The sequence below is a fragment of the Cinclus cinclus genome, chromosome 11 (genome assembly GCF_963662255.1).
Source record: "Cinclus cinclus chromosome 11, bCinCin1.1, whole genome shotgun sequence".
In the NCBI taxonomy this organism is placed as follows: Eukaryota; Metazoa; Chordata; class Aves; order Passeriformes; family Cinclidae; genus Cinclus; species Cinclus cinclus.
Window position 1 is genome coordinate 2174919 of NC_085056.1, and position 13909 is coordinate 2188827.

The window sequence follows — 13909 nt, forward strand, 5'->3', positions numbered from 1 at the left end:
GGTGATTTTTTTCTGGAAATAGAGACAGAATTCTGGGCTCTGCTTGTTAGGGCAGTTCAGTGAAAACACACCAGGCATACCCTTCAGGCACCTGTCACTCACAGGTAAAATTTTAGTGATTCTGTGTTGGGATAGTTCTGCTTTTGTAGTTTTAAGCCAATGTAAATTGGCTTTTTGTAAGAAAAAATCCATGTGTCTGTCCCCATGAGTGCAGTCAAAAGGCAGGAGGAATTTATAAGAGAATAGAAAGTCGATGAAATAAAGGTTTTTCCTGGTGAATTCCTCATCTGGGCATCTTGGGGAGTCTCCAAGAATTCAGCACATCAAATATCTGATGTGTAAGATGGTGTCCTTAGAGGCAGTGACCTGTCCTGGCCTTCCATCCTTTCCACACTCAAATCCTGTTTTTACTTACACCTTGTTCCAATGGAGGCTGAAATTTTCTGTGAAACTGCAGGAAGGGAGGAGTCAGGATATCAAGAGAGCCGTGAAACCACACTGAACTTGTAAAACCAGGCCCTGAAAACATGGAGACTTCTTCCTCATCCCAGTTTCCCTGGGAGGGATGGTGTTTGTTCCTTGATGTAATTAAGATAATTCCATGTGTTATTGCACATGTGTGTTATTACAGCGATGAGTGAGGTAATAAGAGCTTTGCTTGGAGTGGATTATTTGTGTTGAAACTACTGGGAATGAAGGCTGGAAGTGAAAACAGCATGAAGTGGTGGTAGCAACAATCCTGAGGGAGGAAGTTGGAACTGGGCACCTGGAACATCTCCACAGGTCATGGGATGCTCTCAAAACAAAGCCTGGCACATCCCAAAAGTCATCACTTCTGTCTGTATTTAGGAATATCCTCCTCATTCTTCTTCTCTCGTTGTTTTTCCATAGTGAGTGTTGAAAAAGTGGAATTAAAGGGGCTGGCACACAAGAAGAATGAAAGAAATGTTGAGTATTCCTTTGAGGTAAGTTTGGGTTTCCTTTCCTATGAAAGAAGGGAGGATAATGCTTAAGGAGGAGTTAAGGACATGTTCAAACTTTAATGTTGGATCCCAAAAATCCTTTGTGAAAGCAGAGCTCCTTTGGGACTGATAGTTTTTAATCAGTGATTTGAAAGTCAGTGGCTGTGGATGATGCAGAGGTTGGTAGGTGGGGATTGGCAAAAAAAAACAAAAAAACCCCCAACATTTTAATGCAGGAAATTTTGGCATTGTTTATTTAGGGGGAAATACGATACCACACTTAGAGGATGGTTATCCATATCTATATCCAATGTCCATTCTTCTGCTGGAATGCAGAAGCCAGAGAGAATTTAAATCTTAATCTGGACGAAGAACAATGTGGGCTTTGAGGCCACAGCTGCTGGAAAGAGGCAGGGAGGGAGCCTTTGGGATATGGTCCCAAAAGGTTGGAGAGTAAAAAGAAAAAATAAAAGCTTTGGAAATTCTTCAGGGCTTGAGGAAAACTCTGTGGAGCAAGAATTGGGGGAGTTGACTGGAAGGGAACTTTACAATGGTCTGAAAGCATTTCCAAAGGGAATAAAAACCCTTCCCAGCAAAGGGGGCATTAATCCAGCAGGAAGGGCAGAGCAGGAACTGCTGTCTGTGAGCTGGAGGCAGCCTGGCTCCCAGTGGAAGTGAGAGCAGTGCTGTGGAATGAGTGTGGTTCACCACAACCCACCAGGAGCAGCAGCCTCTGGAGCTTGGGTTCTGCTCCCAGTTCCAGTGGAGGGATGAGTTCATCCCATGAAACCTTGGGTGAATGGCAGGGATGGATCTGGGTGCTGCTCAGGAGCTGACAAACTGCATTTCTCCCAGCTGGAACCAAGTAGTCCAAAATTTGGGATGCAGAGCCCAGAAAAAATCTTTGGTTTGTTTAATGAGGCAAAGTAGAGGTGGGAAAAGGAGACCCCAAAAGGAACCACGCAGGAGAATCCCAATTTTCCACAACTTTCACCAAGTTATTCCTTAAAAGTCCCAGCCAGGGCAGAGCATCTTGTTGGGATGTTGGCAGCATTAACCTCTGCAGGATTGGATTCTTGGAGAATGTCCTGAATTTCCTGCATCTCCAATTGTTCCAAATGTCATCGATCACAGACAGGATTTTTCCAAGGGCTTTTCAAGCTCTGTATGAAGCCTGCAGTTGTCTCCACTCCAATTAAGATCTCGTGAATCTTCTTTTCCTATTACAAATTTTTTCTATAAATAACAGAAGTTACTGTACTCGGTGTTTGCCTCAACAGCTTGAACTGAAGGAAGAGCAGAGAGCTTCAGCTGAGCTGATAAATTGCTGTTTGCTGGGTTAAAAACCCAATTATGGAATGTTCTTGTTCTGTCCAGGAGCTTGGGAATAGCAGGTCAATGAATGGAGCAGTTTAGTGTTTGCAGTGCTATTGTTCCCCCCTCCCCAGTTTACAGTTCACATTATTGTTTTTTAAGTATTGAAAATTCAAGTTAAAACAGAAGTCATGAGAATTGTTGGGTTATTACAGAACTAGGAAAAAGAGAGAATATTTCCTGTACTTTCTGAAATTCCTCGTGAATTTAAAAAAATATTTAAAAATATATTAATTTACCATAAACTTAAAAAGAAAACAACCCACAAACTTGTTAAAACCGCTCAAGTTTTTCTGTCTTCTTCCCTCCTTGGTTGTTTTGTTGGTTTTTTTTTTTCTTTTTTTTTGTGTAACAGCTCTGCTGAGAGGAAATTCCTCCCTTATGTAATATATTTTGAAATCCTCTCCCCACTCTTTTTGGCAGCTTTTGGATGGCTGGAAAAACTTTGTGTATGTTTGGAGTTGTCATTGAAACGAATGTCATGTGAGAGGATGCTCTGTGATCCCAAAACATCCACCCACCTCCTTCCCCTATGGATCCAGACACCTCCAGTGGATATTTTGGATCCATAGGGATCCATCCCTGGCCTGTCTCATGGTGATTTTCCTCAAGCCAAGAAATCCTGATTTTTTGGCTTGGCTAAATTTTATCTCCCAAGCAATAAGTGCTTCAATATCCAAGGATGTCATGACTTGTTTGTGTGGAAAGAGATACTGAATATTCCCCTTTTTTTTTAGGGAAAGGACAAGATGGAGTCTGGAGCTGCAGGTTTCTTTGGGAAGGTTTCGCCTGGGTTTTTTGCTGCCATTCCCAATTTCTGGTGGCATATGGAGTTGATTAATTAGCAATAGGCAGCCTTGTGTGGGGGGAGCCATTCCTGTTGGAAAACAGATCCTACAAAGCAGCTGTTTTCTTTAACAATAATGAGGGGAAAAAATTCCATTACTCCATGGTTGGTTGCTTAACTCTGGATGTGTGCAGTGTGTAAGGGCTGTGTAAACTCTGAGGGGCTTTTCCAAACATCCAGAGGGGTTGTTACATGTAAAAAAACAGCAAAAATTGGGCAGCAATTTTGTCCTGCACAAAAAAAAAAGAAGTGTTTTCTTATTGATGTCACCCATCACAACATCTGTGAGGGACAGTTGATACCAATTATTGAATTTCGAGGAACCAAATTAAATTAATTACTAAAGCAAATCCTTTTTGCTCCTCCTCCCCAAGGTCCTGTGGTCTGATTCTTCGGTGACGTTGGTAACCAAATCTTCTGCTGAAGTGACTGAATTTATTTCAAAGGTAAAGATGATAAGAAAAACTTTGAAAATGAAAAAGAAAAAAAAATGTTTTGTCCCTCTCTCTAATTTTGTTCAGTGATACTTTTCAAAATGTGCCAAGATAATTCAGATTAAATTTTCATAATTTCATAAAATATTTGATTTATAACTGGCAGTGGCTTGAATCTCTTAGAAATAACAAGACTTCTTTTCACTTTTAATTGGTCATATCCTCCCCTTTAGCTGTCTCAGCTGTATCCAGAAGAAAACTTGGAGAAATTCATTCCCTGCTTAGCTGGTCCAGATTCATTTTACCTGGAACGGAACCACATGGACCTGGAATCAGACCTGAGGTATGCTGGGATTTTGTGGGATTTTTATCTTGACACTCGGCTTCTTTCACCAAGAAAAAGAAAAAAAAGAAACAGGAAGTAGAAATATTATCTCCATATTTATCTAATTTACTTCAAAGAAACTAGAGCCTGATCCTAAGGTTTTTTTCCTTGTTGTTCCATTAATTCCAGTGCATAACAATTTTTCAGGAATTCTTTCTTCAGAAATACAGATGGTAATAATATTCTGTGTTAAGCTTCCTGGAGAATTGATATTTCTTCATTCCTTGTGAAGAACAAATAGAGGATCACTGGCTTTGCAGAAGTTTGTTTTGGACTCAAAAATAACCAAAATTGCTTAAAACAACCACTGGAAACTCAGGAAAAAACAGAAGCCTGAATATTCACCCATCTGTATTGAGGAATGGGTTGTGGGGATTTTTACCCCCTTTTCTCAGTTTTTATTTTCTCAGTTGTTTTTAGGTTGTTGTGGTGTTTATTTTACTTTAATTTTTAGAAGTTAGGTATGTATTTAGATAGCATTAAATGATTGCATTTTTGGAAGCCTTTAACAGCTAAGAAAGTTTTGAAGCCTTAGCTTGTACCTCTTCATATGATCACAAATCATCTGTCCATGATTTAATATAAACCAGTATTGTAAATATCATAATCTGTGGCAGATCACATCAGATTTCTCATTCTAAATATGATTTTCCTAGGAAAATTAGAGTGACTTAAATTCTTTTCAGCTGCTACTGTCTTTATCTACGCAAAATGAGATTATTGTAATATTAATATTATTCTGATCCTAATATGATACTATTATCAAATTAAATGACACTATAAAATATTAATTAACTTTACTAGAGCTTCTCCTTTACACTCTTTACACTTTTTTCCCCCCTAAGCCACGGTGGACATTGGTTTTCCATAGGCAGCAGCCAGCAGGTGCATGCCTGGATTATTTTTCATGGCAAGCATCATTCCCATTCCCTTGCTGTGCTCCAAGGAGAACTGGGGAAACTGCAGGGAATGTGTGTGGCTGCTGTTTGGGAACAACAACCTCTCCAGATCTGGGTTAATGGAGCAGCAATTGCACTGCCAGAGCTCTGCTGCAGCTCTGGAGCAGGGAAGGAGCTGCTCCAAGGTGCTGTGAAATTCAGCCCTGAGCTGTGGGATTTCCAGTTGGGAAGCACCTCTGGGTGTGTGGAGGTGCAAAGCTTTGGGAGGTTGGCATTTTTTCCTGGAATGCCAAAGTGGTTTGAGTTGAAGGGACCTCAAACCTCACCCCTGCCATGAGCAGGGACACCTTCCACTAGCCCAGGGTGCTCCAAGCTCTGTCTGGGACACTTCCAGGGATCCAGGGGCAGCCACAGCTTCTGTGCCAGGGCCTCACCTCCCTCCCAGGGAAGGATTTCTCCCTAAACTCCTGTCAAAATCCACCCTTTTCCAGCTCAAAGCTGTGTCTCCTTGTGCTGTCCCTCCATCCCTTGTTCCAGGTCCCTCTCCAGCCTCCCCCAGGCCCCTGAGGCACTGGAATGTTGCTACAGGGGCTCTTTTCCCTTAGAAGAGGCACAGGGAAAACGTGACAGAAGTTTTTCCCTAAACTGCCAGACTCTGCATCTGCTGTTTATCTCCAAGAGGAGGAAATTCAATAACAGATCCATCTCTATTTTATATTCCTCAGGTTCCTGCATTTGAAAGGCAGTTTTCAAGTTTACATTTGAACATTTTCTGCCTTACAAGTGTTTGGGGTTCCTAAATGAGGCATCTTCGCTGAAACACCAGAGTGAAAGCAACCTAGGGGCAGAAGGGTTTGCTATTAAGAATAAGAACATCCCTAAATTTCCAGAATTCAGAATTGCATGGTGTGTTGCAGCTTTTAAATTTCCAGTCTAATTTCCAGCTGTGCTGTCCTGAGTGCAATCCTGATGGATTTGGGAGGCTCTAACAGAGCTTTGTTTGCTGCAGGTACCTGGCCCCGTTCCCTTCCCATGTGGTAAAAAACGACCACGTCAGGAAGTTCTTCAGCACTTCATCTCCCTCACAGCAACTTCAGAGCTCAAGTGAGTTGAAATAAAGTTTAAAAAATATATTTTTTTTTTGTACTGCATTTCATAAACTGATGCTATTTGTGACTCTGTTCCTTGTTTCCAGATCCTGGCAACCCCTCCTTGTATAAAGTAGGAGCTACGCTGGGAACATCTGGAAGGTGAAATATTTATCTTGTTTACAGCCCATTCTCTTAAGAGGCAATTTTCATGTCCTCCAACAAAACCCAGACCCCCTTGAAAGAGCCAATACTGTGGCTTCTTTTGCCATATGGAAGGATTAACAATTTTCATGGGATTATATTTGGGCATCTTTACTTCTTTTTAATGATGCAAAGGCCGTTCTGTCAAAAGCTTTTTTTAAATTGTAGAGAGGCAGCAGAATATTTAATATCTGTGATTATTGAAGGAAATGATTGAAGAAAAATTCTGTGTAAGGTGAAGATCAGCTTCACCCTTTGCCAGAACTGCCCTGTTTCACTGAGCTGTGGGACAGGGCAGCTACAAATCCCTACCTTGGCTCCAATGGGGCAGTTTTCCCCAGAATCCAAATTTCTGTGGCCACAGCAGCTGAACTCTGGGTGACACAACTTATCCAACGTGCTAAACCCAACCCTATTCCTATTTTCCAGACCTATATGTGGGGTGGCTGGAATTCAGTCTTCCCAGAACCACGTCCAGCACTCAGCTGCTGCTCCCGTGTCTCTGCCCCACTGCTCCCACTCCGGAGGCGCTGGCTCCTCGCTGGGCTATCGCTCCCAGATGGAAACCTCCTCCCCAGCCATGCTGATGTCTTCCAGCCCTCAGACCCCTCAAACACAGGAGCAAAACGGGATCCTGGACTGGCTCAGGAAGCTGCGTTTGCACAAGTATTACCCTGTCTTCAAACAGCTCACCATGGAGAAGGTAAGGGAGGAAATGAGGGGAAGCAGCCAGATTTTAAATTATTCCCGCATTTCTCCAGGCTGGGAACATCTGCACTGAGGATCACACAAGTTCCTGGCACGTGCTGGGGTGGTTTTCACTTTCTGAAAGCAGTAATGAATTGATGAAAACCTTCTTGCTGTTTTTGCTCTGTGTTGTTTCCGGGGGCTGTCCAACAGCTGCTGCTTCTCCCAGGCTTCCTCATGGAATGCTTGGAGATGCACTGGGGTTCTGCCTTTGGAGCTCTGCTCGGCTCCCTGGACATCCCTTTGTGTGCAACTGATACCTAAATAAGTTGATTTTTCTTGATATCTGCTTCTCTGTTCATATTTCTCCCAAAACACTTGCTTGTCCTTGTTTTAAGAACTAGATTTTTAGAGATGTGTGGCATGAATATGGACGTGAGTGAGTGAGGTTTGTTTCCTGCAGAAATTCCTGTGGAAAAAAATGATCTTTTATGTCCTTGCACTGTAAGAGTCCCAAACAACGCCTGTGTGTGCTGGATTTTATCTAAACAAGGTTTTAGAGCATTTTCCCAGCTCCAGTGGGAGTTTCCTTGTTCTCTGTCTTCTGGCCTGGAACGCCCTCCAGTGGAGGAAGGGTTTGGACTCAGCTTTGTGCTGGTTATGGAATATTTTATGGATTTAATTTCAATCTCTTACCAGAGTCTTCTGATTTAATTTTCTTCATTACAAGAAGGGAAATATGCTGGGTTTTTTTCCTTTAATAAAATAGTAAAACCCTATATGCCAGTATATTTTTAAAAAGCAAATATTATTATGCATACTTCACTGGCTCTCATTTTAATTACATTATAATATGAATGTCTGTATCTCTATACTTTATTATTAAATTTACTATTGGTGTATATTTTCCACTGCACTTCTTTGGTAAATGACACCCTGGGAAAACTGGAGTGATTTTCTAAGATCCTTGAATTCACTGATAGCACCAAGTTCTATTTTAATTTAATTCTATTTTAATATGCACACGAGTTATTTCATCCTTATTGTGACTGGTTAATGCAAGCACATTCCTAATTAAATTAAATCTGCAGGTGTTCTTTCTCTCAGTCCCCCACACTTTCCTTTTGCACTATAACTGAAAACTGGAGTAGAGAGTTTCTTTTAATATAAAAATGGTTTTAAAGTTGATTTTTTTAATTGCTCTTCACTGAAAATGGGATAAAGAATATTCCAGGTTATGAAACTAAACGTATTTTTTCTTTTCAAGTTTCTGAGTCTTACTGAGGAAGATCTGAATAAGTTTGAGTCCCTCACCATGGGAGCAAAGAAGAAGCTCAAGACCCAACTGGAGCTGGAGAAGTAAGTGAGGGCTGGAGGAACTTTTTTAAGGCCAAAAAATGCAAATTTTACAGTGGCTTTTGCTTCCCAGACCACAAACCTGCCATGATTCCCACCTGGAGATGGGGATAGTTATTCTGTCCATTACTAAACAATGTTTAATACTTTCTGGTTTACTGCTGCCTCTTCAGGGTTGTGACAAAGATAGCAAAGTTTTAAATCTACAAAACATACATACTGCGTTCAGGTTTTTTTAAACTTGTGTCACAGTTACTGCCATGATTTTGGGCTTCCCATTCACTTGACTTTGATGGGAGCTGTTGGCTTTGCCCAGGGGATGCACTCCCAAATTCAGGCCTTTTTTTTTTCTGGGAAGTGACAGGTTTTTGGGTCCAACCCATGTGGGTGGAGCACAGCTACATCAGGAGCTGCCTCAGTGTCCCACAGTGACCCCAGGCAGCTGTGACAGAACTTCGGGGACCCTGGTGCAACAAATTGTCCTGTATTTTGCATCTCCACTTATAGGGAAGTTTTTATTCTGCAGCTACTGCTGTTCCTTAAAAAGCAATTAGAAATCCAGATCTGTGCCCATTTATCAGAGCTCCTTGGCAGCGTTTTTCAGCAATCTTATTTTTTCCAGTGTTGGTTTGGAAAAGGAAAACTTGGCACTGTGTTTGTTTTCTCTTTGGGTTTGGTGTGCAGGGCTGGGTTTGGGCGTGCTGACATAATATGTGATAGAATTTCATAGTTCAGGGTTTGGTAATTGTTTTACCCTGGACAAATAAGAGCATAATGTTGTAGTCAGATGGCAGATAGTCCAACCCTGACTGATGGCAGCTGTGATTTCCAAGTGTTTTCATTTGAAATGAGCACAGCATCAGTGGATTGTTCAATGGACTTTGCTTTGGTTTCATTGAGAAACTGATTTATTTGTGGTTGTGTTTTAGCCAGTTTCTGTCTCTTCATGCTTCTCTGCATCACCTTGTAGGGAGAAATCAGAGAAACGGTGCCTAAACCCCTCCACACCTTCCTCAGTGACCAGCACTGGGGTGGCCAGGGTTCCCCCCACTTCCCACGTGGGGCCTATCCAGAGCCTCCGGGGCAACCACGCCGCAGGTAAGGGGAGCAGGGGACACTGCTGTGCTCAGCTGTGCCTGCACAAGGCTCAGCTCATTCCTGTGCTGCTTCTTCCCCAAGCTTTATCTTCCAAAAGCTTTAATAGGGAGCAAGCAAAAGGTCTGATCTCGGTAAATTCTGGGGGTAATAAAAAGTGATTTTTATTCCCCCATGGCTCTGGTGGGAATGGGAGGCTGCTCTGGTCGGGCTGTTCCACCTCTGATGTATCGCTGCAAATGCTGAGCATGGCTGTGCTCTCCTGAGGTGCTGCCAGTGTCACCTGCGTGTCTCCTGTCCCTGCAGAGCTGCGAGTGGACGTGGATCAGCCAGCCCACCCCCTGCCCCGGGAGGGCAGCTCCTCCGAGTACTCCAGCTCCAGCTCCAGCCCCATGGGGATCCAGACGCGCGAGGAGAGCTCGGACAGCGCCGAGGAGAACGAGAGACGTAAGCAGAGCCCCCCAGCTGTGCCCCCTGCCCTGCCCGGGGCTGTCCTCACAGCTCCTCTCTCCCCAGGCCTGGAGCTCCACCTGGACGCTTCGGACAAGGAGAAGCCGGTGATGCTGCTGAACCATTTCCCCTCGAGCTCCGCCAGGCCCACGGCCCAGGTGCTGCCCGTGCAGAACGAGGCTGGCTCGGGCCCCGCCGGCCACCACGCGCTGCCCATGCAGATGCTGTCCCCGACCCCCTCACACATCACCCCCATCCGCGTGCTGGGCTCCGTGCACAAACCGGAGCGCGGCTCCGCAGACATGAAGCTGCTCTCGTCCTCTGTGCACTCCCTCTTGTCTTTGGAAGAAAGGAATAAAGTGTCTCCCGGCTCGAGGGGCAGCATCAAGATGGAAAAGGGCTTTGGCAACGCCGTGGTGGACGTCATGTCGGTGTCCTCTCCGCACCAGCCCTTGCAGGTGCTGTCGGGGAGTGCCGAGAGCAGCTCCCCCACGTCCACCATGAACTTTGGGCCTCGGACCAAAGTCGTCCACGCTTCCACTCTGGACAGAGTGATCAAACCGGCCCAGCAGCCAGGACTCATAGTGGAGACGAGCACTGCTGCCACGGTGACGTCCAGCACAGTCTTCCACGTGGCTCGTCCGCCCATCAAGCTCCTGGTGTCGTCGTCTCTTCCCACCGACTCCGCCATGGCCGGACAGACTTCCTGCTCCAGTAATATGCAAATAACGGTGTCCCCCGCAATAATCAACCCCCGGACTGCTCTGTACACAGCCAACACCAAAGTTGCCTTTTCTGCCATGAGCAGCGTGCCCGTGGCGCCCATGCAGGGCAGCTTCTGCGCCAACAGCAACGCGGCCTCCTCCAGCAGCCACCCGTCCCCATCCTTCACCACCATGGCCAACCTGCCCAGCTGCCCCGCGCCCAGCTCCAGCCCCACGCTCTCCTCCGGCGCCGACAACAACTTCTACAGCAACAGCGGCGGCGGCGGAGGCGGCTCGGCCGGGAGCGTCCCCGTCCCCAACCAGAACCACCACCACCACCACCACCAGCAGCCACCGCCGCAGCCCCCGGGCTGCATGGTGTGCAGCTCCTGCGGCTGCAGCGGCAACTGCGGCTCCAGCGGTATGACCGTCAGCTACGCCAATTATTTCCAGCACCCCTTTTCAGGACCTTCCATGTTTACTTTCCCTTTCCTGCCCTTCAACCCCCTGTGCAGCAACGGCTACATCAACACGCAGCAGTACAACAGCAGCACCACGTTCCCCGTGGTGCACACGGCCTACAACAGCGGCCTGGCCCCCGACTCCGTCATGGCAGGACAGTCCACCTTCGCCGTGCCCCCCATGCAGAACTTCATGGCGGGCACGGCCGGGGTGTACCAGGCGCAGGGAATGATGGGCAACGGCAACGGGTCGAGTCACAAAAAAAACGGGAACCTCTCCTGCTACAACTGCGGGGCCAGCGGGCACAGAGCTCAGGACTGCAAACAGCCACCCATGGATTTCAATCGGCAAGGTAAAGGCTGGGGAGGGGACACACACACACACACACACAAACACACACAGTGTGGCCTTGAGCTCTGCCCCTCGGGGCCTGATGGCATCTTGGAATCTCTGGCTTGGAAAAATTGTTGTTATTGAAAGTTGATGGTCTTGAGCTATTAGCAAATTTTAGGCAGCCCCATGAGGAGGACCCAGGCGAGGCCTCAGGTGTGTTCTGTGGGGTTGGCACTGTTTTTTAGGGAGGGAAGAAACATCGAGGAAGGGGGGAGCTGCAGCAGAATTGCTGTTGCTGCTTCTGCATTGTCAGCCAGGTCAGCTTTGGTCATTATTGCAAGTTTCCCTGGACTTTTAGAAACTGAAATCTCTGTTCCCCTTCCCCTTCTGCCCAACTCAGTAACCTAAATGAAGAATTGCTGTTCAAACCCTCCTGAAGGTCCTGTTTGCTGCTGTAACTATTTTATAGGACATGTTGCTTACACACTTACAGCACAGGCTTCTCCAGGAGAATCCTTAATTCCAGGCAGAAATTAAAAGAGAAATACTGCTTTACCAAGAGCATATTTTTATTTTTCCTTCTGATTGTCTTATTTTGAGATAATCTGAAAGTGGTGTGGGTTGAAAAATGAAATACAAACTCTGAGTGAAGAACACTGAGGTTCCATTTGACATTGTGCCTTTACCTTTACCTGGATTCATTCTTTGTGTGGTCTCAACAGCTTGAACACCATAAATTAACAAGTGTCAAGTGTTGGGCAGCAATTTGCAGCAGGAGAAAGGTAAATACTGAGTGGAATTCCTGGGGCAAATGTTTTGGTAGTGGCCAGGGGGAAGCAGAGCCACTGGCTCATCAGTCCTGAGTGGGTGAACTTGAGAAATGCAGCAGACTCTGTTGTCTTTATAAGTTGGATTTAATTTCATTAATTAAATTCCCATTTAAAGTCTGCCAAATTTTTCACAAGGGCATGGAGTGTCAGGACAAGAGGGAATGGCTTTAAGCTGATGGAAGGCAGGGTTAGATTGGATATTGGGAAGAAACTCTTCCCTGTGAGAGGGTGGTGAGGCCCTGGCACAGGGTGCCCAGAGCAGCTGTGGCTGCCCCTGGATCCCTGGAAATGTCCAAGTCCAGGCTGGGCAGGGCTTGGAGCAGCCTGGGACAGTGGAATCTGTTGGGGTTGGAACTGGATGATCATTTAAGGTCCTTTCCCACCCAAACCATGGTGGGATTCTGATTCCACAAAACAAAATGGTGCCAACCCTAAAATTCCACGCAAGCTCCAGTGGTGCGTTGCACGCGTAGGAGGCAGCAGATTGGTTTGGGAAGCCGTGGGAGGTGACTGGTGTGTAACCCCTGTGTCCCTGTCCCTGTCCCAGGTACGTTCAGGCTGAAGTACGCCCCTCCCTCCGAAAGTCTGGACTCCACAGACTGAGGTTTCCCCACCTGGCACCACGATGCTGTAAAGCCATGGAGAGCGACGGAGATCGAACCACAAAACTGAGACGTCCAGTTGCTGTTAAGCTTAATGTATTTTTTAATCCAAAGGTGCTTTACTTTATTAAACTAGGTAGGAAATCTAGCTTAGGGGGTGCAGCCAACCCAGTTTTGATTGCCAAATTCAAGCTTTGTTGTTGGAACTCCTGACTCCGTGTCCTCGGACCGATGGATGGTGGAGCTGGCCAGCTGCAGTTCCTGCTGGAAGTACAACATACCTTGTGCTTTTTTGGCTGGAGAACGTTGCCACAATTGGACTTTTCCAAGGTGAAAGGCCTGACTCCAGGGCAGCTCTGTTCTGAGGTGGAAGGTAGGAGTGGCCGGAAGGACTTTGGCACCCCTGGGCTAGGTAAAATGTCTACTTTTTTTCAAAAGTGATCAGGCACTAATCTCTGGGATTTTTAAGGATTGCACTACAGAAGAATGTAAAACTCTTCAAGCTTTCTGCACTTTTAGCAGACAGTGTCACTCTGAGACCAGTGCAAGAGGCAAAGAAGTTCCAACCTTTACAAATTGGCACCAGCAGGCTTACGGGACTTAATTCCACAATAAAAATCCTAAAAAGTCTCTCTTTTCCCTTCCAAAAGAACACACACGGCAGTTTCGGTTCCTTCTGGAAACAAACTCATGCTTCATTGTCTCACCTATTACTAGCTAGTGCTGGCTTCCCAGCACTGGAATAAACTTAGTTTCCAAGGGTCCAAGTCCCAGAGACTCCAGAGTCATAAAGGCTTCAAGGATATTTTCCTGTTATACACAAAACCTTTACGTCCTGTTACTGTATATAGGTCTCTTTCACAGAAACCTTATTATTCTGCTTTTGTAAATGAATTTTAAACCATCCTTAAAAAAAAAAATTCAAACTAAGAACTCTGGCAGCAGAGTTGATAAGCTTTTGCTTTACTTTATATAAAATACCCTTTGGCTCCTTACCCCAGGATTCAGGAGTGGTGGGAGTCAAACATGTAAAAGGTAGTAAAAACTTCATTATTATCAAGACTTGGAAGGATTTCTTGTCGGCCTCCTTCGTTGCAGTAGGTTGTAGATGAGTAGCTTTGGTGTTAACTACTTAGTCCATCATTTGTGGGTGACAAATCTAAATTAGGACTCGAGAGGAAGCCGAACCCATCTCGA

The 13909-nt window shown here is 45.5% G+C and overlaps 1 protein-coding gene across 1 annotated transcript in view; it reads left to right on the forward strand.

Moving 5' to 3' along the window:
* ZCCHC14 (zinc finger CCHC-type containing 14) overlaps positions 1 to 13731 on the forward strand; it is a 46261-nt gene extending 32530 nt beyond the window's left edge. The window contains exons 3-13 of the mRNA XM_062499804.1: positions 892 to 965; positions 3558 to 3629; positions 3851 to 3960; positions 5911 to 6005; positions 6097 to 6151; positions 6623 to 6896; positions 8148 to 8239; positions 9207 to 9334; positions 9638 to 9778; positions 9848 to 11299; positions 12658 to 13731. Coding sequence (XP_062355788.1) covers positions 892 to 965; positions 3558 to 3629; positions 3851 to 3960; positions 5911 to 6005; positions 6097 to 6151; positions 6623 to 6896; positions 8148 to 8239; positions 9207 to 9334; positions 9638 to 9778; positions 9848 to 11299; positions 12658 to 12713 — 2549 coding nt within the window. The 3' untranslated portion in view covers positions 12714 to 13731. The remainder of the gene's footprint in view (positions 1 to 891; positions 966 to 3557; positions 3630 to 3850; positions 3961 to 5910; positions 6006 to 6096; positions 6152 to 6622; positions 6897 to 8147; positions 8240 to 9206; positions 9335 to 9637; positions 9779 to 9847; positions 11300 to 12657) is intronic.
* Positions 13732 to 13909: the final 178 nt, after the last annotated feature.